The 23,309-nt window shown below is 42.4% G+C and overlaps 1 protein-coding gene across 1 annotated transcript in view; it reads left to right on the top strand.

Annotated features, from left to right (window-relative positions):
• KLHL29 (kelch like family member 29) overlaps positions 1–23,309 on the top strand; it is a 713,901-nt gene that overhangs the window by 649,650 nt on the left and 40,942 nt on the right. The window contains exons 10-12 of the mRNA XM_060233441.1: positions 2,262–2,444; positions 4,016–4,196; positions 14,988–15,181. Of these exons, the coding sequence (XP_060089424.1) occupies positions 2,262–2,444; positions 4,016–4,196; positions 14,988–15,181 (558 nt within the window). The remainder of the gene's footprint in view (positions 1–2,261; positions 2,445–4,015; positions 4,197–14,987; positions 15,182–23,309) is intronic.

Here is a 23,309-nt window from a genome sequence, read left to right as displayed (position 1 = left end):
TTCATCCTTTTAGTCCCTTAAATATGGCCATTACTCAAATTCATATTAAAGATGGTGAGAAGTGGAATGTATGTTGAATGTATGTGTTACATTAATTCTAGAATACTTGGCCTAAGAATGCAGTCTTTTGAACATTCACTTACAGTCATGGTTATATGAGGTGTATGTCCCTAATAGTATATTTTTGTACAATTTGTAAATTGAGCACACTTCATTAATATAGATTTAATAATATATTATACCATGGGTTTTTGTTGTTTGCATCACAGTGAAACAGGTATTGCCACTGAAAAAAAATATTTTTGCTTTTTAAGAATCCTAGACTGCAGTTATAAGCTATGAATTGGGCAATGTGTGTGATAATTCCCTACCCTAGCACAGCAGCTTGGTTGAGGGCAGTAGTGTGAACATGAGGACATCCTGAGCAATTCACTTGGTTTATACTGTGGCTATGGTATTGAAGGCCCTCTTCACACAGAAGGGCATTTTCAGTGGCTGTATATGTAACATAAAATCAGTTTCTTTGGAGAGTGCTGAAGTGAATGAAGTTGTCTAGGGGGTGAGCACTTTTCCGATGAAGAGCAGCTAAAAACTCTGTGACTTTTCAGTTTAGAAAAAAAGTCAGCTAAGTAACCTCATAGAATTTATATAATTATGTTTAGGGTAGAGAATGTAGACAGATAACTTTTTCTCAGCACCCAGTAAAGTCAATGGGCAGCTGGTTCAGGATGAACAAAAGGAAATGCTTCTTTACTCAGTGAGTAATTAAATTGTGGAATTCACTGCAGTGGTCTCAGATAGCCATGGGCATAGATTGCTTTAGGGAACTTGACAGATTCATGAAGGATAGGTCCATCAATGGCTACCAGCTGTGGTGACCAAAGGGAACCTCTATGTTCAGAGTAAGACTCCAAATACAAGTGACTAGGAGTCAGCATCAGATGAAAGCCTTTGCCTTTATGCTTTGTTTGTTGGTCCCCTGTGACCACTGATTGGCCATTGTGTGAAGCAGGAGGCAGGACTAGATGGGCCACTGATTGCGCCAACAGGTTATTCTTAGGTTCTTTCACATTCTTTAACACTTAAATTTGCCTTAAGTGTAACATTAATGTTAGATTAAACTATGAGCCCTTTTTGATCAATTGAGGCAGGTACAAAAAGATTCTTAAAAGAAGAGAAGCAATAAAAGTTGAACATGAGAAACAAAATCATCTGGGCTGGCCTGCATTTTTAAAAAGAAATTTTATTTCTCTTGCTGAAATTTGATAATTAACCTACAGCAGTTGCTGCTTACTGAACAGTAAAATATAACTTTGTTTTTTTATGTAGGGCTTTTTATTGCTTGCATACTATTCAGTTATAGAAACAACTGTAAGAACTTCTTAAGTAATTTTCTTTTTTGAATTTCCTTGGATTTTTTTCATGCTGCTTTTTCCAGTTTGATTATGTTCTCTTCCTCTCTTTGTTTTTTCCATCCAAATCTTCATCCATGTTATCACATCTTTCAAGATTAGAGAAACCAAAAAGGACATAATTATTGGCTAAAGAGGAATGGCAAGAAGAAACTATTATTTTGGTTCCAAATTTATGCCCTGTTTATTCTAATAATGGGGTGAATCCTACCCTGGTATGCCCACTTCACTCAGCAATGAAGCCTTCCTCCAGCATAAGGTGCCTTCCATTGAAGAAAGAGCTACTTAAATTGGAGGAGAGGCTGCTTAGGCTGGGGAAATGCCACTTGGAGGATAGTTGGTTTCCTCCATGTTAATTACTGGGTTTTAGTTAGAAAGTGTTTCCATGCATATTCTATCACATAGACAGCAGTGCGTTTGTGTGTGTGTGTGTGTGCGTGCGTGCATGTGTGTGAAGTGCTATCAAGTTGCAGCCAACTTATGCCGACCCCGTAGGGTTTTCAAGGCAAGTGATTAACCAGAGGTGGTTTGCCATTGCCTTTGTCTACTTGGTGGTCTCCCATCTGAATATTGATCCTCAGTTTCCAAAATCTGACAAGTTCATTCTATATTATACCATTCCACATCCCTGAATAGCAGTACAGAACTAGATTTAGACACTCTTCAGTGCATTCTCACATCTAGCATGTTCAAAACAAGTTCTAACTGAATATACTTTGCAATTAAGAATTTAAATGAGGATTCTAGATAATGACTGGGATTTTTTGGGAGGGAGGTCCTTTCATGAGTACAGAGTGTTGACTGTGTTCATTGTCTTAAAAAATATGTTTTGATAAATTTCCATTCTAGGTGTGGCTGAAGTAATTGTACTAGTTGGAGGCCGACAGATGATTGGCATGAATCAACGAGCCTTAACCGCTGTAACATGCTTCAATCCTCAAAACAACAAATGGTACCCGCTAGCCAGCCTGCCCTTTTATGACCGGGAATTTTTTAGCGTGGTGAGTGCTGGAGACAACGTCTATCTCTCAGGTGAGCAAGAAGATTCAGGGGAGGAACAGGGCCTTGTTCTGTTTGAAAAACTGTTTCTGTGCAAGAGGCCAAACAAGGACAAATTTATGCCAGCTTCCCAGGTGAGGAGAGACTTCCTTTTATCACTCTCCATTTCACTTTGGCTCCAATTCCCTCCCCAGTGCATTCGACACTTGTAACGTGCAAAGGATAGGTTCGACACCCCATCAAGCGTGTGAAGAGCTTCCCCTTGCTACTGCGACACAGTGTGTAAAACACTGGCTAGAGCAGGATCTAAATGATGGGTTTCTGCATCTGAGTCAGTTTGACTGAGCTGCTGCATATCTGACCTGCACTTACTATATTTGCTTACATGAATGTTCGCTCTCATCCATTTCTGAAAATCTCTTGTCAGAAGTGAACTGCATTCTTCTTGCTAGCTGTAGTGAAACTGAACAATCTCTTCTCACAGATCTATACTGGAGAAGTACAGAAATGTTACTTTACTAGTGTAATGCTTGGTTCCCCACTCCTTTGAAATGCACCTGGATAGCTGAGGCTTCAAATGTATTTTATTTATTTGTTTGTTTGTTTCCATTTATATTCTGCTGCTCCCCCCCCAAAAAAAAAGTGGGCTCAGGGCAAATTACAGCAGTAAGACCTTGGATGCCATTCTGGTAAAGAGCATATATCACAAGTTTCTGCAATAGACATGTTCTTATCAAAGGGATTTCCATTTATTAGTGTTTAACCTTAGCAAGTAATATAATTTTGTTTTTGCCCCCATGTCAGGGATCTCCCTTTCCTGGTGCCTGCTGAGCATTTTTAGAAAGTTGGTGGAGCCCCCTGATCCTTTTCAAGTTTTTTATGTTTATACTATAATGCAAACAGTGGTTTTACTTTATCTCTGCAAATAATGATCTGATATCCTAAACACACGGTGGCAGCCATTTTGTGGTTGCAACCACCACTTTGTGTCAGATTTCCAAAGGTACCCGCAGGCTGTAAAGGATTGGGGACCTCACTCTATGTAAACCATTTTTCACAATGCATAATGCTAAACCCGGGTTTGCAATCTTGTTTTGCTGCCAATCTCAGCTCTCTAATCATGAGGGTATTTTTTTTTTGATCAATGTGTTTTCAAACACCTATTTTACCACATTCACACTTTACATTCTTAGGTGCCTTCTCTCTCCCCTTTGCATTTGTTGACTAAGCAGCATGTGGCGTTTAAGATTTCAGACCAGAGGGGTTCAGTAAAGCTGCTCAGTCTGTTCATACCAGTTGCAAGTGTAATTGAGTAGTTTTTTAGGTTATTTATGAATGTTGCTCGGGCATATTCTGGTATGTAAATGTCCTGCCTAGTCTGATATCATGACAGCTTTTTACAAAAAATACCCTTTGGGTCTATGAATAAATGATACTGAACAGCAGCATCTGAACAGATGCTTGCTATTGACACTGATTTATTTTAATAGTCAGCTATCATTTGGAAATTGTTCTTACGTTACAACTGGCTTGCATCCCAAGAACAACTTTTTCCTCCAAGTCACCTTGGTCTTCTTTTTTCCCCTTCCCTATATTGGGGGCAGGTGGCATGGAGTCCGGAGTCACACTGTCTGACGTCTGGTGTTATATGTCTCTACTTGATAACTGGAATCTCGTTTCCCGCATGACAGTCCCAAGGTGTCGGCACAACAGCTTGGTGTATGATGGGAAAATTTATACCATTGGAGGCCTTGGAGTAGCAGGAAATGTTGATCATGTGGAGAGGTAATTTTTTTCCATTGATGCAGAGAGGATTTAAGCTATGTATGATTTTAAACATAGTTTCAAATAAATTGGGTTGGATCCATCACAGAATTTCCACTTGTGCAAGTTGCTTGTGTTAAGTTTTGCTGTAATCCCACTTGCATTTCAGCTTGCACAACCAGCTCCTGGGCACTATAATATATAGAAGGAATAGGGCAGGGTACAGATGGGCAGCTTGGGGCTGCAGCCTTCCTGTCTCAGAAGAAAGCCAGTTTAGTGGAAAGCGCCCCGGGGTGGTCTGACAGGCACAGCCTGCTGCTAGAACAGGGATGGGGTGTATGTGCCCTTTAGGAGCGTTCACACTGCTCAAGCGCATGAGTGGTGCTTTCCTGGCACTCCCCAGCTGTTCAGGCAACTGGGAAAGGTGCCCCAGAAGCGCTTCAGCAGTTTGTTACCACTTACTACCTGGTAGCTTTCTGAGGCAGCAGAGTGACAGCGGAGGATGAGGTAAGGGCAGGAATGAGGCAGGACCCAGATGTGTACATTTGAACATGCCGTTTAAATCCAGATGTGGGCCATTCCTGTGCCAGCCCAAATTGGCCATCTGAATTCAGCCTAGGTGTTACACAAGAACTTGCAAAAGCAGAACTACACTAAATCTGTTTATGTTTCGGCACATCCATATCTGGATTCAAGCAGTTACATAGAAATTAACAAAAATGCATTAACAATTTCTCATTATATATAATACTGGATGGAGCATCTGCAATTGCTTACCGGGTTCGTTACAAGGTACTGGTCATCACCTTTAAAGCCCTATATGGTTGAGGACCTGCCTACCTTAGGGACCGCCTCTCTCCATATGTTCCCCAGAGAGCACTGCGATCAAGCTCAAAAAATCTTCTCGAAATCCCTGGGCCAAAAGAAACCAAAGTAAAAACTACTAGAGAACAGGCGTTCTCTACAAAGGCCCCCCAATGGTGGAATCAACTGCCGGAAGAGGTGCGGGCCCTACGGGATCTTAACTAGTTCTGTAGGGCCTGCAAAACTGCCCTCTTCCAGCTAGCTTTTTAAGACGGAACTCTTGATAAGATCAATAACACCGAGCCATCTTACACATAATTTGATTGTATTATAATGTCATATTGTTTTATTGGTTTTACTGTTTAAATTATTAATTATATTATATATTGTTTTATTTGTATCATGGTTTTACCATGTCTTGTTAGCCGCCCTGAGCCTGCCTAGGCGGGGAGGGCGGGGTATAAATAAAACGTTTAGTATTTATTATTATTTATTATTATAAATATGGTATCTATCCAGATCAATGTTGTCGCTAGGTCTCCTACTGGATAAACAGGTAGCACTGATGCCCAGATGAGATTTTTTTTTACAAACTTCATCTGTGGTGCATGCCCTGGTAACATCTAGATTCGATTGCTGCAGTGCACTTGTGTAGGGCTGCCCTTGAATGCTGTCCAGAAGCTTCAGTTGGTACAGAATGCTGTGGCCAGAATATCGACTGGAGGGGGTCATAGAAACCACACCATTCCAATCTTGTTCTATCTACACTGTCTCCCAGTTTGTTTCTAGGCCCAATTCAAGGTGCTGATGTTGACCTTCTAATGCCTTGGAACCAGCATACCTGAAGGATTATCTCCTCCAATATAAACCTGCCCAACCTCTCTGGTTATCTTTAGAAATCCTGTTTCAGGTTCCCCTGTAATCTGAGGCTAGATGGGAGGCAACTCAAGACGGGTTCTCAGTCATGGCACTGAAGCTCTAGAACTCTCTCCAAGGGGATTTGTCTATTGTTGCCTTCTGCCAGTGGGTGAAAGCTTCTTTGGGAGGGGGAGGGGGATTCCCTCACTAACCCTTATTATCCCAATCTGTGTATTTACATGTGTTTAGCTTAATTTTTTAAAATAACATGTATACATTTGTATTTTAAATGCTATTCTAAATCATTAAATGGTTGAATGTTTGACACATTTTGTTTGCTGCCTTGGGGACCCTGACTTGGTCTGAAAGGCAGCATAGAAGTGTTTTAAATAAATAAGTTAAATAAAGATGGGGCTTAACCCTTTGCCCCCCCAGTCGGAATGAAGAGACAGACACAAAATGTTGGGTATAAAAACCGGGCCGCTTTATTAAATAATTAATCAACCTATAACTGGCAGGGATGGGACCTGAACGGGACAAGCCCTGGGGTCACCCCCTGACCCCGCCTTGTCCAAAGGGCGAGCCACCCTGCCCCCAGCACAAGCCCGCCGTATTTGGGTTGTAGCTGAGCGGCCAGGCCCCCAGCCATTCTCCACCTGGGCTAGCATCAATCCCCCATGGAAAGATCTCCGTGATCTGCATTCCCCGCACTGAGACGTGTAGCCCATCTGCGGTTCATACAGACCACCCGCACCAATGGTGCTAGGCCATAGGTGCTCCCCTGAAAACCCTGTGGCCAAAACATCCTCCAGCCTGCGACCGAACTAAAACTCCTACTACTAACACCTAAGGCTACAAGGCAGTACAAGGTAGGCGAAAAACAACTCCACATGGGCCAATTATGTGAAGATGAAAAAATTCCTACCTGGCCCCTAACAAGGCGACCGGTTGAAACCTGTATTGCCAAGGGAGGGAGGGCGGGCAGAGAGCCCAAAAGGAACTGAGAAGCTCTGGGCGGGGCCGGGGCTTATATAGCCCCAACGCCACGCCCAGAAACAGACCCGGATGTACCGGGCCGAACGTTCTGTTGCTCCCTCCTTCCGAGGGGGCAAAGACGGCCCCCAGCCTGAACGCCGGCGATGCCGGCTTGGCTGGGAAGGGCCGGACCTTCCCTCTCCACACCATTTGGACACACACACACTGTTTGCTCTGTTGGGGAAAATATGCAAACAACATACAAGTAATCTATATTATTTCCTGCAACAGAGTAAATAGAGGAATGGTTTTACAGTCAGGAAGACTGCACTGAGATATTGGTCATCCATGTCTCCAGTCCAAAACAGAGGACACCCCCTGTTAAATTATACATCTCATTAGGCTGAAGCAGTTAAAGCACGCTGTGATGGACAGGTTAGGTCCCACCTCTCTCTAAGAGAGGCAAATGGGAGCTAATGAAATGTTAGTTAAAGAGACAGTTGAAAACAGTTTAGTTCAGCTGGGAGTGGGAATGGCTGAGTGAAGCTGTGGCGAAGAACAGTTTAATGCTGATGGGAAAAAGAACAGCAAGAATCTCAAATGCCAGAATAGAGAAATAACTCCAAAGTTCAATGGAAAAGAAACTTTGTAAACTCTACCTGATTTGTTTCAATGTTATGTTATGTTCAAATATGTTTCCCAGCTTCTGTCTTGGCAATTCCTGGAGATTTGGAAGTATGGCCTTGAGAGAGAAGGGTTTGGCAAGGAGTGGGACCATAGTGCCACAGAGTACACCCACCAAACCAGATATTTTCTGCAGGGGATTTGATCTCTGTTGTCTGAGTTTTAATCCTAGGATACCACCTGGAGATTGACAACCTCATGTTCAAACCTTAAATAAAAATGAACTCCCCGTTTGTTTAATCCTGTGGGCTGGATATTTATGGTCTCAGGGAAAGAAGCACACACACACCCAGCTAAGATCTTGGAATATATATATTAGAATATGAATAAATGATAACAGTGTGTAAATGCAGTAGTATTTGAGTCCCCAACTCTAATAGCTCTGTGCAGTGTCTGAGCGAGGGGTGATTCTTGAAGGAGACTGGGCTACCCTCACTGATGTTTCCATGAGTAGGAGAGAGGACCAGGTTTGTGAAATGGTCATATCTCTATATATATTTTAGAAGAGGCAAAATGGTGAACTGTGACTGCCTCCTACCTGTAACCTGAACCTGGGGGACAGAGATTGCAGAGGGCCATAGGGACTTTGAGTGAATCCAAAAACACACTGGTGATGGTGTTTATTTTTAATATGTTTCTGTTTGCAATCTTTCTTCTCCATTTATTGACAGTAATATTTTTGAGGTGGCTAATACCAGATTTTTAAAAACCGTAATTCAACATCAAAGTGTAAAACATAATTAAAATGAACAAAAAGAATTTATATAGTTCTTTAAAATTTCAGTGTGCTTCATGTACATAATCTCTTTACCCTTTCCAACAGTCTTAGAGAGTAAGGAGTGAGGAAGAGGTGAGGCAGAGAGAAAACAGCAGTCAGATGTCATATTTAACTCCAGTTAAATAAAATCATGGCTCAAGTGCACTTATTGATCCTCCCACTTTACTTCTTGCTCAGAGAATTTCACTTTATCCAGTTATCCATGATGTACAAATGCAGCCATGAAGGTTAATGAGAATAAGGTTTTCATCCTAGTAATATGGACTTACCGTCGTGGTGGTGGTGAACTAACTTTAACCTACATTGCGTACATTGGTACATTATGAGTAAATCACAGTTGATTTTTAACCATGGGTTAGATCCAAACAGTTTTTCTGCTGAACAGACCATGGAACCTACATTTGCAAAAGCCATTTATAGGGGTTATAGTGAGAGGAGAAATATGGAATTGTACAACATTGAATGAAAAAGATGATAGTTGCCTAACTGCAAGTGTGATGAGTGAGGTGTGCATGCAAACCTGGAAACCAGCAGGTTAGGTGTGAGTTTTTCTTTTCTTTATCTTAGCTGTGTTTAAGTAATATGTCTGAATCCAGTCTTAGTCTTCCTGATAAGTTAATGGCAGGTATGACATTTGAACTGGCAACTTTGTAATTTAGAGCCAAGTCTCTTGTCGCTATGCTACACCAATTCTCTGCCAGGAAGATTGCTCTGTCCCAGTTATAAAATCATAACGTTTTGGCATTAAAATATTTCCAGGCTCTCGTAATATAACATTTTAGTTCTCTAAAAACTTGTTGAGCATGCTTACCATCAGGAAGACAAGCCTTCTCCACAATTTTCAGTTCCCTCCTCCTCTGCAGGGATGGCAAAGCTGTTCTGATGGGCATTTCTTAAACTCTTTGCTATCATTATTGTACTGCTTTTGATAGAGTGATTTGAGAGAAACAAGAATCTAAAAAAAAAGTGTGCATGTAGACTATACAGCCCTTTTGAGTTGTAATTGCTCCGGCATATTATATGTGTTTTGGTACAGGGGTTCTGGGATAGACAAAGCCCAGCAGGAACTCATTTGCATATTAGAGCACACCCTGTGACATCACCATTGTTTCAAACAGGGCTTTTTGTAGAAAAAGGCCAGCAGAAACCTATTTGCATATTAGACCACACTCCCTGACATAAAGCCAGGCGGAACTGGCTTTCCTGTGTTCCTATGCATTCCTGTTCAAAAAAAGTCCTGGATATATAATATGTACAGTTTAAAAGTGATCCCTAATGTTAAAAATATATTTCCAACAATATTGGACTACCTTGATATCTGTAAGACATTGTACAAATAGCCAGGACTCAGAGACTTCAGCTAGACACATATACTCATACCTGTACACCTGAAGATCTGTGGGGAAAAGAAAGTATGTAGAAAGGACAGTTGCTTTAAAAATGTCAATTGTCCTGGGGGCCACCTAAAGAGAAGACAAAGCCCAACCCAATCCAGCTTTATTTTTCCTCTGCTACTTTCCTGCAAAAGTGTTCTCTGAATAATGTATAAGATAGCCAAGGTATGTTATATAAACCTGAGACAATGACAGTGCAAAGGCTTTATAACAGAAATAAATTAAAGCATTCACTCATAAAACTGCTAACCTAGACAGAGAGAAATTAAGAGGAAAAGGCTAAAAGAAAGAAATGATATGCATTCAGATACAATTCAAAGACTTGATAATGCAGAGTGCCTTTTCCACTCAGTGGGAGCCACAGAGTAAAAAATTTCTCTAGCAGTAATAATGAGATTGTAAGAAGAGAGAAATACAACTGCTAAGAAGCTGGCATGAGGAAAAAGAAAGAGAACTAATGCACAAGGGGTCCGCAAGGATAAAAATTATAATTCCATAATATTGAAAGACTAAATGTTATCCTGCTAATTGGAATTTATATATGACATTTCAAGTATTATAAATCACTTTTCATGTAAGCGTTTTTCAGATTGTATGTCCACACATGCCAGGAGGCTGACAACCATGTGTACTGAGAGCACATTCCTCTTGATATGCATAGTCACCATGTTATCTAAACAGAAGCACTACCATGTTTATGTTATACATCCCAGCGGAAGCTGGGTTCAGGTAGCCAGCTCAAAGTTGACTCAGCCTTCCATCCTTCCGAGGTCAGTAAAATGAGTACCCAGCTTGCTGAGGGGAAAGTGTAGATAACTGCGGAAAGCAATGGTAAACCACCCCATAAAAAGTCTGCCGCGAAAACGTTGTGATGCAACGTCACCCCAGAGTCGGAAATGACTGGTGCTTGCACAGGGGACTACCTTTACCTTTACAGCTATGGTATTCAGAAACAAGAATCCTGTGTCATGGGTCAGTCAGGGCTCAATGAGGACTCTTCAGAAGAAGAGGAGCCATGTGTAGCCAGTTCTTTGTCAGCAGAAGCCAGCAAGCAGGAGGACAAACTGCAGGCTGATCAGGATTCACAGCCAACAGCTGGTGCTGAGCCACCATAATCTCCAGCCCTGAGCCTACAGGTGAAACTAAACTGATCATTCCCCACCCTCCAGTATCACCCACATCCTTTGAGTACCACAGACAAAGGCTGCAAGCAGAATTACACGAGAGAGGGCAGAGTGTTCACCTCCTGGCCCAACACCAACTGCTTGAATAGTTACAGAATTGCTCCTGAGTGGCTGGCTTAAAATTGGATCCTTATGCCTATAAAAACCAGCCAAGGGAGACATGTGGAAGCAACAAGTCATTGTACTGTTGACTGCAACCACAGCCTTGGAACCTGCCTTATTCATGTGACCTTTGGACCGGCTTCTGACTGTGGCTTTTGGCTCTGCTTAACTCCTGCTTGTGTGTAACCCTTGGATTGTGTGACTGTGCCTCTTGGATACCTCTCTTGGCTGGACTCTTGACTTGGCCTCCCTTGCTTGGACTCTGACTGCCTTTCAGGAACCCACCCTGACCTGTGCCACCCTAGAACAACATGGTTCATGCTCCTTGAAGCTAGATCAAGATGGGTAGCCATGTTAGTCCATCTGTCTTTAAGATGTTACTGAAGCTGTATGTGCTTGCAAATTGCTTACTGTGGCCCTAATCAGACAATATAGAATGGTGTTTGCCAGACTCTCAGAGTGGGCAGACATAATGAATGAAGAAGGTTATACTGTCAGTCATGCTGACAAGAGCCCTGAAGGGCAGAAATGGAAAGCACTATCAAATAGCAGCTGCCTTATGGTGCGTTCCCCTTCCCCCCCCCCCCCCAGCTTTTCAACCATGAGACAAAACAGGTGGTTAGCCATTGCCTGCCTCTACATAGTGACCCTGGGCTTCCTTAGTGGTTTCTCACCTAAGTACTAACCAGGGCTGGCCCTGCTTAGCTTCGGAGATCAGATGAGATTGGGCTTGCCTGGGCCATCCAGTTCAGGGCCCTGTGGAATAGGTCAGTGTTATTATAATACAGAGATGGAGTGAGAGAAAAGTGGCTTGTCCAGAAATCCCAAGTAAGTCTGCAGCTGAGATGGAATTTAAATTGAGGACTCTTCTCACATTCTTAACCACTAGACTACCTAGAATAGCTTTCATTGCAGAATTTTGTGTGGAATCCAGCTCCTAGCTTCTGTACATGGAGTGAAGCATTGGTGTATAGGATCATCTCAGCTCACAGATTTCATACTAGATCCCCAAGATAAATGCTTTCTTATGTAAAAACTGTATAATGTAAAGCATCCCTTAACATCGTTTTTTTCTGTGATAATTTATTGCACCTCAGTACCTGACGTGTGAAATGTGTCTTTGTATATAGACTATTCATTTTCTGAGAACTGGACCTATATGCAGTTCAGGGAGAACTGTTCTCCATATTTCTTCTTAACCTGTTTGCACTTTTCACTTTTTCTCATACAAATCCCATGCAGTAGTTATTCTTGAACTGTGTATGGGTCAATCCTCTGTGGGCTGTTTTACCTACATGGAAAACATGCACATAAACAGCTTGAGCTTTTATGTTACCAAACCTGTTCATGATTTTCTCCAAGAGAGCTTGGATTTAGAGATACCAACATCAACCAAACTGGTTTAAAAATCAAGACAACCTCTTGAATACAGCCTTGTGGTATGAAGGATGTTTCCACCATGACTGGAGCTAGGGGTACCGCTGCCAGACCACCCGTTGAAGGTGTGGGCCCCCTGGTGCCAGGCCCCACCTCCCTGACACATAAGGGAAGCCATGTTGAATCATGCCAATGACCCATCCAGTCCAACACTCTATCACACAGTGGTTAAAAAAAAACAGGTGCCATCAGGAGGTCTACTAATGGGGCCAAAATACTAGAAGCCCTCCCACTGTTACCCATCCGCAAAGCACCAAGAATACAGAGCATCACTGCCCCAGACAGAGAGTTCCAACAATACGCTGTGGCTAATAGCCACTGAGGGACCTCTGCTCCATATGCTTATCCATTCCCTTCTTGAAGCAGTCTATGCCTGTAGCCGCCACCACCTCCTGGGCAGTGAATTCCATGTGTTAATCACCCTTTTGGTAAAGAAGTACTTTCTTTTATCTGTTCTAACCCGACTGCTCAGCAATTTCATTGACTGTCCACAAATTCTAGTATTGTGAGAAAAGGAGAAAAGTACTACTTTCTCTATCCCATGCATAATCTTATAAACCTCTATCATGTCACCCCTCGGTCATCGTTTCTCCAAGCTAAAGAGCCCCAAGGGCTTTAACCTTTCTTCATAGGGAAAGTGTTCCCACCCTTTAATCATTCTAGTTGCCCTTTTCTTGACTTTTTCAAATGCTATAGTATCACCTCTGCCCTGGTAGGTTCTGTGACCATCTGCTCCATAGCACAGTCATTTAGCGTGTCTAGAAACTCAATCTCTTTCTCCTGATTTGAGCACATATTGATTCAATCAATGTGTGGGTAGTTAAAATCACCTATTATTACAGTTTTTAAGTTTAGCCACTATCTTTATTCAAGATATGAGCTTTTCTGTGTCTTGCTACAGTGAGTGTGCCTTTTGCTGGACTCATTATGCTGTCTGTGTGTGTTTTGTTGGGCTTGTTGTGCTGTGGCTCTGCTGGTGTGCAACTAGGTTCCCCTCCATTTTTGCACTGTATTCATTACCTCATGATCCAGTCTTCCTCAGTAGGAAAGCAATGTGAACTATTTAGAGGAGAAATAACAACAAGCCAGTGAGGTGGATTAGGCTGAGAGTATCTAAACCAAATTCACTCGGCACATTTCCTTTGTAGACTGGGGATTTTGAACCTAGACTTCCCAGATAGCAGGCTGATAATGATTGTTTTAAATAATATTTATTTGTGTTTGTGTCCCTTATAAAGTTTATGTCTTTGCTACCTGGCATTATGTTTTATAACACATGTGACCTGACCCAACAAGGTGTCATTTATGTCAGATCTGGCCCTCATAACAAATGAATTTGACACTTGTGGTTTAGAATGTTAGGAAGTGTTCTTTTGCCTTTCATCTTTGCTCCGTTCCTTCCTCTGGAGTCCTGTCCTCCTCCACAACTCTCGCAAATTGAAGCACCATTTAAAATTTCATTAACAATAAATAAGCTCATAACAAGAAAATAATGGTCCTGACTCAAGAATAGCAAATGCAAATAATTTTCCTGTTTGGTAGCTGCAGTTCCCCAGTGGCATTACATGGAGGGGTGGGTGTACATGAGTGCATGTGTGCACATGACCATGCTCATAAAGGCTGTGAGAGAGAAGAGTAATTTAGTCTTAGAATCTGCCATTCCAGCCATTATGTTCATGAATCTGCTGTTCAGCTGGATATGCTTCCATTCCATGAAAATATCGAAGCCTAACAACCATATCATTTTTTACTATCTCCCAGGTTCGTTTTTGCCGGAGCTATTTGGATTGCTGCCATAGTAGCTTGAAAAAAAAATAGGTGTCTGAACTGATGACATTGTCTAAAATGAATCTTCATCCTTGGTTTATTAACTGTACATCTTTATGGTCAACGGCTTAATTAAATCTGATACCAATGACCTTAGAACCAATTTAGCACTCTAATGCATATCCTTATCTGCTGTGCTACATTGGGGGAAATGGCAAAAATCTTATTCCTGCAGCAGTTTTCCTGTTAACGTTAGCAGCGTTCCTGCACTGAAGTGTGGTGGCTTTGCTCGCATGATGAAAATTAAGCAGAGGCAACTCACATATCCACAGTGCCAGGCATTTAATGGCTAGTTAACTGGGGCAACGAGAGCTATCATGTTGCATTATGTCTGAAGATCAGATGATCTTCAAGCTAAACAATTTTAAGTGCATTAATAGTTGCCAGCCTCCACTTGCTATTGCATATGACAGCACTGATTTACAAGAATAATCTCACTCTATTCTAATTAACAGAAATTAATTAGCAGAAGTGATTATGATGAAAAAAGGTATCCTGGATTTCTTTAGATTGCAATATAATTAGGTTTGAAAGGCATACATAGGAAATAGAATTGTGGTTTCTCTCCCCCTCCCTTCCCTCTCTGAGCCTTTTTTCACTGTTTGGTTTAAAACACAAAGAAGAGACATTAATGATGTCCACAGTTTGAATAGCTGTGTTGTGATGAGGTTGGAAGATGTGTTTGCAAAGGGTTTTTTCTCTGACTTAGCAGTTGCTGTGTGCCAGTCACTGTGGCATCTAGGTTTATTCATATGTCTTTGTGTTTTAGGTACGACACAATCACCAATCAATGGGAGACCGTCGCTCCTTTGCCAAAGGCTGTGCATTCCGCAGCTGCCACTGTTTGTGGCGGAAAGATCTATGTCTTTGGGGGCGTAAATGAGGCTGGCCGTGCTGCTGGAGTCCTGCAGTCGTATGTCCCTCAGACTAATGCGTGGAGTTTTATAGAGTCGCCCATGATAGGTAAACAAATGATATTTTGCAATACGCATTTTTAAAAACTGTGGGAAGAGCAACAAACATCACTCCTTTGAATCTCCGGCAAACAGTACTTTCATGTAATTGTTAAACAAGGATGAAAGCAGAAACCATTGTTGTGGAATGATTAAGGCAGACAAAAGTATTACTCAGCCAGTCCAATGAGATGCAAGTGTATGGTCACAATGCACATTTGCATTAATTTTAAATATTTATATATTGGGGTAGCCGTGCAGATTAAAGATGTTAGTAGTACATAATTTGGGACACTGCAAATGTCAGTGCAGTTATTACACCTTCTAAATCATCCGCTCAGTTTGGTGGGGGAGAAACCATTGTTAATATAGATAAGCCAACATTACTAGGGTTGCCAATTCTAGGTTGGAAAATTCATGGAGATCTGGGGTGGAACCAGGGGAGTGGAGGGACCTCTACTAGAGAAGAGTTGTAATTCCAGGAGCTCTCCAGGCCCCATCTGCATGTCGGCAACCCACCGTCAGCAGAAATCACAAACAACTTGTTTAGCTATTACTTCTCCCTTCATCGTTAGGCATAGTAAGCATGTCTTCTTGTACCTCCCCTCACTAGATATGTAAGGTAAGATCTGAATAAGGAGACTCTGTATACAGACTGTGATCCAGAACTCTTCATCCTTAGATAATTTCCATACATAGTAATTTGCTTCCAGGCTTTTGCAAGATATCAAATGAAAACTGTGGTGAAAACCCACATTATTGTGACTTTCTCCTCCAGTTGCGCAAAATCAGCCTATAGCATGGGTGGCCAACAGTAGCTCTCCAGATGTTTTTTGCCTACAACTCCCATCAGCTCCAGCCAGCATGGCCAATGGCTGGGGCTGATGGGAGTTGTAGGCAAAAAAACATCTGGAGAGCTACCGTTGGCCACCCCTGGCTGCAGGAAAGTGCAACGTGTGAAGCACTTTGTTCAGTAGACTATTGATTTAAAAAAAAAAAATTGGTATTGTGTGAGGGATATCACTAGGAAGGAGCAAGTTCATATTTGTTTGTAGCATCTATATAACGGTACCCTTCCCTGCTCCTTCGCAGCTCTTGGTGTTCAGCCTAATGTGACATGACATGCATATGATGTAGCATGAAACACTCAGCAGGAGGACGTTAAGCATTGGCAATCATGTTTATGTATTACAGTAGTGCAAACAAACCCATTTCCTGGCTCTTTCTGTCATATGTGTACAGTGCTGCTGTTCATATAATCCACTGAATGACATTATGAGGTTTTCCTGTACCCTGAGAAGACTGCAAGATGGAATGTATTATGCAAAAAGGAAAAAAAGAAAAGTGTTCTTGTTCTTTACCCAAATAATAAAAGCACCGCAGAAGCAAGCAGTTCATTCCCGACTCGTTATAGTGTCTTAGTTGTCAACCCAGGCAGGGTTGGAAAAATCATCCTCTGCTATCCAGAAGACGACTAGAAATTTGCAAAGAAATAGCTTTACTCCATGACAAAAAATATGTCAAGACTGCAGATAATGAAAGGATATTTATACTTCATAAGAACGAATATAGCTAATTAGTTGCTGTCTGTACAGAATTTTCTGAAGGTGAAAGTTAACAGCAGAGCCGTTTGGTGATTTTACACAAAGATAGATAACATGCCATTGGTTTTGCAAATGTTTAAAAAAATGGGACATATGGGCTCAATGGTGATCTTCAGAAGCGACTCAGATCTTTGCAAGGTCAAGGCGCAAGGGTTTCTTCATTAGAAATATCATTGATGCTACGTTAAATGGAATTGCAAAGTGTTATTCAGTGATGTGGAATGGAATCCAGTAACGTTCAGGTTGCATTTTGCTTGACGCTGAAACTATCATTTCCTCTAGGCTTTTTCTGTATTAGTTTTTGAAATATTACTTGACATTTGCAAGGAGGAAGTCTGCACTGCAATCTTTCGGCCTTCTTTCCAGTGCTGTTCGGACTGCAAGACAGCCCATGTGTGCATTGATTCTATTTGCTAAATGGGGCATTCACTTGTTTTGGCAAGCTTCTTTACTATATTGGATCTCCATCTTGAAGGCACAAAAGCATTCTGTTGGACTGCACAGCTCTACTTCCTTATTTTTTTTTCAGGTTTCTGAACCTGGGCCAGAATATGGCCTTACTCTTGAACCAGATCTCTTCTGTATCTATTTGATGCAAAGTTACCCTAAAATGACAGGTCTTCAAACCTCCAATCAGGGCCGGCCCTGCCACTAGACAATCTAGGCCATTTCTAGGGTGTTGGCCTTCTGGGAGTGCCGAATTGGGCACCCCTCATGTGACTTGGTGATGTTATCAGTGCAGGGCGGGCACCAGAAGTTAGCCTTTCCTGGTGTGCCGGACAGTCTAGTTGTAGAAGAAGAGTTGTACCAATTCCACAGTCACTGTTACTCCTCCCCCTGGCTTCTGCTTTTGTTGTATCAAGCCATGGATTCCCCACCAGTTGCTGAGCAGGCACATTTTGACCCGCAGCTCCTTCCAGTTCTCCCCGGATGGTATACATCCAAGACTTCTAAAAAAACTCAAAGGTGAACTTGTGGATCTTTCATTAAAATCTGCCTCCATTCCTGAGGACTGGAAGGTAGCTAATGTCACCCCTATCTTTAAAAAGGGTTCCAAAGGAGATCCAGGAAATGACAGGCCACTCAGTCTGACATCAATACCAGGAAAGTTGGTGGAAACTGTTATTAAAGAGAGAATTAGTAGGCACATTTGATGAACAGAAGTTATTGAGGAAGACTCAGCATGGGTTCTCTAAGGGAAGATCTTGTCTCACTAACCTGTTTGAGGGGGTGAACAAACAAGTGGACAAAGATGTTATTTACCTTGACTTCCAGAAAGCTTTTGATAAAGTTCCTCATCAAAGGCTCCTAAGCAAACTCAAGAGTCATGGGGTAAAAGGACAAGTCCTCTTGTGGATCAAAAACTGGCTAATTAATAGGAAAGAGAGAGTGAGTATAAATGGGCAATTTTCTGAGTGGAGGGTGGTAAGACGTGGGGTACCTCAGGGCTCAGTACTGGGTCCGATGCTTTTTCATTAATGATCTGGAGTAAGCAGCGAAGTGGCTGAGTTTACAAATGGCACTAAATTGTTCAGGATAGTAAGAACCAGAAAGGATTGTGAGGCACTCCAAAGGGACCTGTCAAGGCTGGGCAAATGGGCATCAATATGGCAAATGAGGTTCAACATGGCCAAGTACAAAGTAATGCACATTGGAGCCAAAGATCCTAACTATAAATACAAGTTGATGGGGTGTGAACTGGTAGAGACTAACCAAGAGATAGGCCTTGGAGTTGTGGTAGATAACGCACTGAAAATGTCGAGACAGTGTGCGAGTGCAATAAAAAAAGGCCAACACTATGCTGAGAATTATTAGGAAAGGAACTGAAAACAAATCAGTCAGTATCATAATGCCCCTATATAAATTGATGGTGCGGCCTCATTTGCAGAACCGTGTACAATTCTGGTTACTACACCTCAAAAAAGATATTATAGCATTGGAAAAAGTGCAGAACAGGGCAACTAGAATGATTAAAGGATTGGAATACTTTCCCTATAAAGAAAGGTTAAAACGCAGCTTAGAGAAACGTTGACCACAAGGAGACATGATAGAGGTGTACAAGATTATGCATGGGATAGAGAAGGTAGAGAAAGAAGTATTTTTCTCCTTTTCTCACAATTCAAGAACTTGTGGACACTCAATGAAATTGCTGAGTAGTCAGGTTAGAATGGATAAAAGGAAGTACTTCTTCACCCAAAGGGTGTTTAACTTGTGAAATTCACTGCCACTGGAGGTGGTGGCAGCTACAAGCATAGACAGCTTCAAGAGGGGACTGGATAAACATATGGAGAAGAGGTCCATCAGTGGCTATTAACCACAGCGTATTGTTGGAACTCTCTATCTGGGGCAGTGATGCTCTGTATTCTTGGTGCTTGGGGGGGGGGACAGTGGGAGGGCTTCCCCTAGCCCCACTGATGGACCTCCTGATGGCACCTGGGGTTTTTGGCCACTTTGTGACACAGAGTGTTGGGCTGGATGAGCCATTGGCCTGATCCAATATGACTTCTCTTATGTTCTTATGTTCCCTGCGCCTTCCCGATCCCTAAAACAACAAGATTGGGAAGGCACGGGGAGAACTGGAGGGAGCCATGAGTCAAGATGCACCTGTGCAGCAACTGGTGAGGAATCCATTGCTTGATCCGATGAAGGCAGAAGCCCAGGAGAAGAGCAACAGTGACTGCAGAATCAGTTTGGTTTCTATACCCTTCTTTTCTCTCATAGCAGCTTACAATTGCCTTCCCTTCCTCTCCCTGCAACAGGCATCTTGTGAGGCAGGTGAGGTGGGGCTGAGAGAGCTTTGAAAGAACTGTGACTGGCCTAGGGTCACCTAGCAGGCTTCATGTGGAAGGGTGGGGTATCCAACCCCCTTCTCCAGATTATAGTCCACCACTTTCAACCACTATACCATGCTGGTGTGGCGTTCCTGCCACTCTAGCTTTTCTGGTTTCTACTTCTGTCTTTGCTTTCTCTTTGGAAGCTCAGCAACACTGTGCACTACTGGTGAGTGCCTGGGCAGGAAGAGGTTGCACCAGTTCTGCCTCAAGCACCTGGTCACAGGGCGCTTAGTTTTTTCTATTTGGAGAGTCAGGCAGCAGCTATAGTAATCAGGTAGGCCAGGGTGGGGATTGTAGAGGACAGTGATATATCATCATTTGATTCAAGGAATGCTGGAGTTGTATTCTAACAGAGGTTTCAGTACAAGTTCCATTTTATATTGTATCTGTTTTCCACTGCTGTTAGTCACTGCTGCTCCTAGGCTACTGGAGTAGAACTGGATTCAGGGCTACTGCTAACCTGCCAACTTCGGAACCCTTAGATACATTCGCAATCTAGTGCCATTTCTGTTATTTTGTGGAACTGATTCTCTGTGTAATGGCCAACTCCTTATCCTGCCTTGAAGCATCTTTGTGAGCATCCCTTCTTGCCAAAATATTTCAAATTCTGAGGAATCACAAACACTGCAATTGAGAGGTAGCATTTCCAAGCTTCTTTTCACCCTTTCATGAAGAAGAAGAAAAATAAGAAGGCACAGTAAGCGCTCTTTCCTGGGATTTCTTGCCTTCCTTACACTGGTAAACATCATAAATACTAATAAGACACTTATTTGGTTTTAGTATTTTAATGCCTTGAATATTTAACAGGTCTGGTATGTGTGTTTGGGTGACTCATAGATTTACCTGTCCCAGTTTTATGCTGAAAAAGTTTTCTAGCCTCTGATGAGAAGCACAGAAGGGCCTTTGCAAGGCAAAGAGAGAGCGAGAAAGACTAGAAGCACATTATTAAAAAAACAAAATCCCTGGAATCTCATTTCTTGACTTTCGAAGCTCCTCTCCAGGAAAAATAGGTCTTGCAGATCTACCCTTTCTAAACTACTTCAATGACATGGAATTATGTAAAAACCTTTCTTGATTAACTCTGTGTTGCTGTGAATCTTTTGATAATTACAGCTAAGGAACGTCATTAATGGATAGATGACATTCCAGTGTGCAATTCCAGCTTGCCTCTCAGAGGTGTCTTAAGTATGATGGGTTGTTTAATCTCACTCCCAACCTTTAAAAGGGCAAAGAAGCTGCTAACCAATGACATTTGCATCTAGGTCCTGGGGTGTGTTTGGCATTTTTTGCTCCCACAGTGGATATCAATGTTTGGTAGAATATACTGAAAGCTTGGTAAATAGCAGCTGAGATTCCAGTGAGAATTCTACTAGCATATTTCCCGAGTTTTCCATCATATTTCATATGAGCGTCTGAGAGAATTGGATGGCTTTTTGTATGCATGCTCAGCGAGGATGTTCCATCACTGCAGTTCGGTCCAAATGTACACACTGAATGCCATCTTAACAATGTATGTTCAGTTCTATTTTAGAATCTCAGCCGCCCCTCCCCCTTTTAAAGTGTACAATAATACCTCTGTTTTGCTTTTGAAATTCTAGCAGTTCTTTTGGACTCATAGAAGGATGTGTCCATATGGGATAGTTAAGTCAAAATAATTTTGCCATGGACAGTTGTTGAAGCAGAATCAAAAAAGAATATTGGGTCTTGCTTATAGGATCATACCTGCCAAAGTTATGCCTGGCACCACTTCTTCCGTGTGTACATAAGAACATAAGAAGAGTCATGCTGGATCAGACCCAGGCCCATCTAGTCCAGCATTATGTTCACACAATGGCCAGCCAGCTCCCTCTAGGAAACCCACGAACAGGAAGACTGCAACAGCATCATCCTGCCTATGCTTCCCAGCAACTGAGTCAAGGAGGCCTGCTACCTCTGATACTGGAGGAAATAAATATTCCTCAGTTGAGCCAGTTTGGTGTAGTGGTTAAGTGTGTGGACTCTTATCTGGGAGAACCGGGTTTGATTCCCCACTCCTCCACTTGCAGCTGCTGGAATGGCCTTGGGTCAGCCATAGCTCTGGCAGAGGTTGTTCTTGAAAGGGCAGCTGCTGTGAGAGTCTTCTAAGTCCCACCCACCTCACATGGTGTTTGTTGTGGGGGAGGAAGGTAAAGGAGATTGTGAGCCACTCTGAGATTCGGAGTGGAGGGTGGGATATAAATCCAATGTCATCATCTTCTTCTTCTTCTGATTAGTAGCCACTGAGAGCCCAGTCCTCCATGCATTTGTCCACTCCCCTTTTAAAGCCTTCCAAGTTCTGCAGCAAGCTCCACAAATCAACTATGCACTATGTGAAAAAATACTTAATTTTCAAAGGTTTCAGGTTTTCACGGCTGGTAACATCATTAGGGTTTGTAGAATCTTTCGGGCTCAAGTGCCGTGTTCTACTGGAGAAAGTTTTCCTTCCAGACGTTTCGTTCTCAGCTGCGGAGAACATCCTCAGTGGCGTTGCAGCCGGAGCAGGCGCTCTGACCTTCTTGGCTGCTGTGCGTTGAGTGGGGCCAGGGCTGCTGGAGAGCTGCTATTTCTAGGCTGGAGGGGGTGTGATGAAAGGGCAATTGGTTTGTGGATATGCCCATTGTTTGGTGGGGCTTCCTGGAAGGATAGTGATAAGGAAACTGGCTGTTGAATGCGACCATTGTTCTGTGTTAATTGCTGGGAGGGTTGGAAGGGGTTTGAAGATAAGGAAGATGGTTGTTGACTGTGCTGATTGTTCTGTGGAATTTGCTGGTTGTTCTGAGACTTTCTGCAATTTATAGTCTGTAGGGTGTTTTGCAGAGCTGGGTACCAAGATTGGTGGATGAAAATGCCTTCTTCCTTTCTGTTAAAATTGTGCTGGTGTTTGTAAATCTCAATAGCTTCTCTGTTCAGGTGGGTATGATAATGTGAGACCGTAGAAAGGACTTCAGTTCTTTCAAAGTGGATGACGTGGTCTCCTTCTTGAAGTGCATGTTCAGCTACAGCTGATTTTTCTGGCTGAAACAAGCGACTGAAACCGTAGAAAGGACTTCAGTTCTTTCAAAGTGGATGACGTGGTCTTCTTGAAGTGCATGTTCAGCTACAGCTGATTTTTCTGGCTGAAACAAGCGACTGAACAGTGGAACAGGCTTCCTTGGGAGGGGTAAACTCTCCTTCTTTGGAAGTTTTTGCACAGAGGCTAGATGACCATCAGACAGCAATGCTAAGTCTGTGAACTTAGGCAGAATTTAGGAGGGAGGTGTTTGTGAGTTTCCTGCATTGTGCAGAGGGTTGGACTAGATGACCCTGGAGGTCCCCTTCCAACTCTTTGATTCTACCTCGAAACACAGAGGTCCCATTCAGCTATTATGGCTACTAGCCAGTGATGGACCTGCCCTCCATGGGTTTGTTTGATCTCCTTTTACAGCCATGAAAGCTAATGTGTTTACAGCCATGTAAACTAATGTGTGATGTGCTTTTCAAACAGCAGGGCTGGGTCCATGTAAATTTAACTCTTCCCCTTATTCTCTTCCCCATGAAAGGCAACTTCTATCATATTCTAATAGCAAAGTGGGATATCTTTAGACACTTAAATCCAGTGACTAGAGCTATGAACAGACAAGACAGATCTTTCTACGAGCCTGAAATGAACCCCAGGTTTACAGAAAAATGTGAAATAAAAAAA

The sequence above is a fragment of the Heteronotia binoei genome, chromosome 1 (genome assembly GCF_032191835.1).
Source record: "Heteronotia binoei isolate CCM8104 ecotype False Entrance Well chromosome 1, APGP_CSIRO_Hbin_v1, whole genome shotgun sequence".
Taxonomy (NCBI): domain Eukaryota; kingdom Metazoa; phylum Chordata; class Lepidosauria; order Squamata; family Gekkonidae; genus Heteronotia; species Heteronotia binoei.
This window is presented reverse-complemented; position numbering and strand designations above follow the sequence as displayed.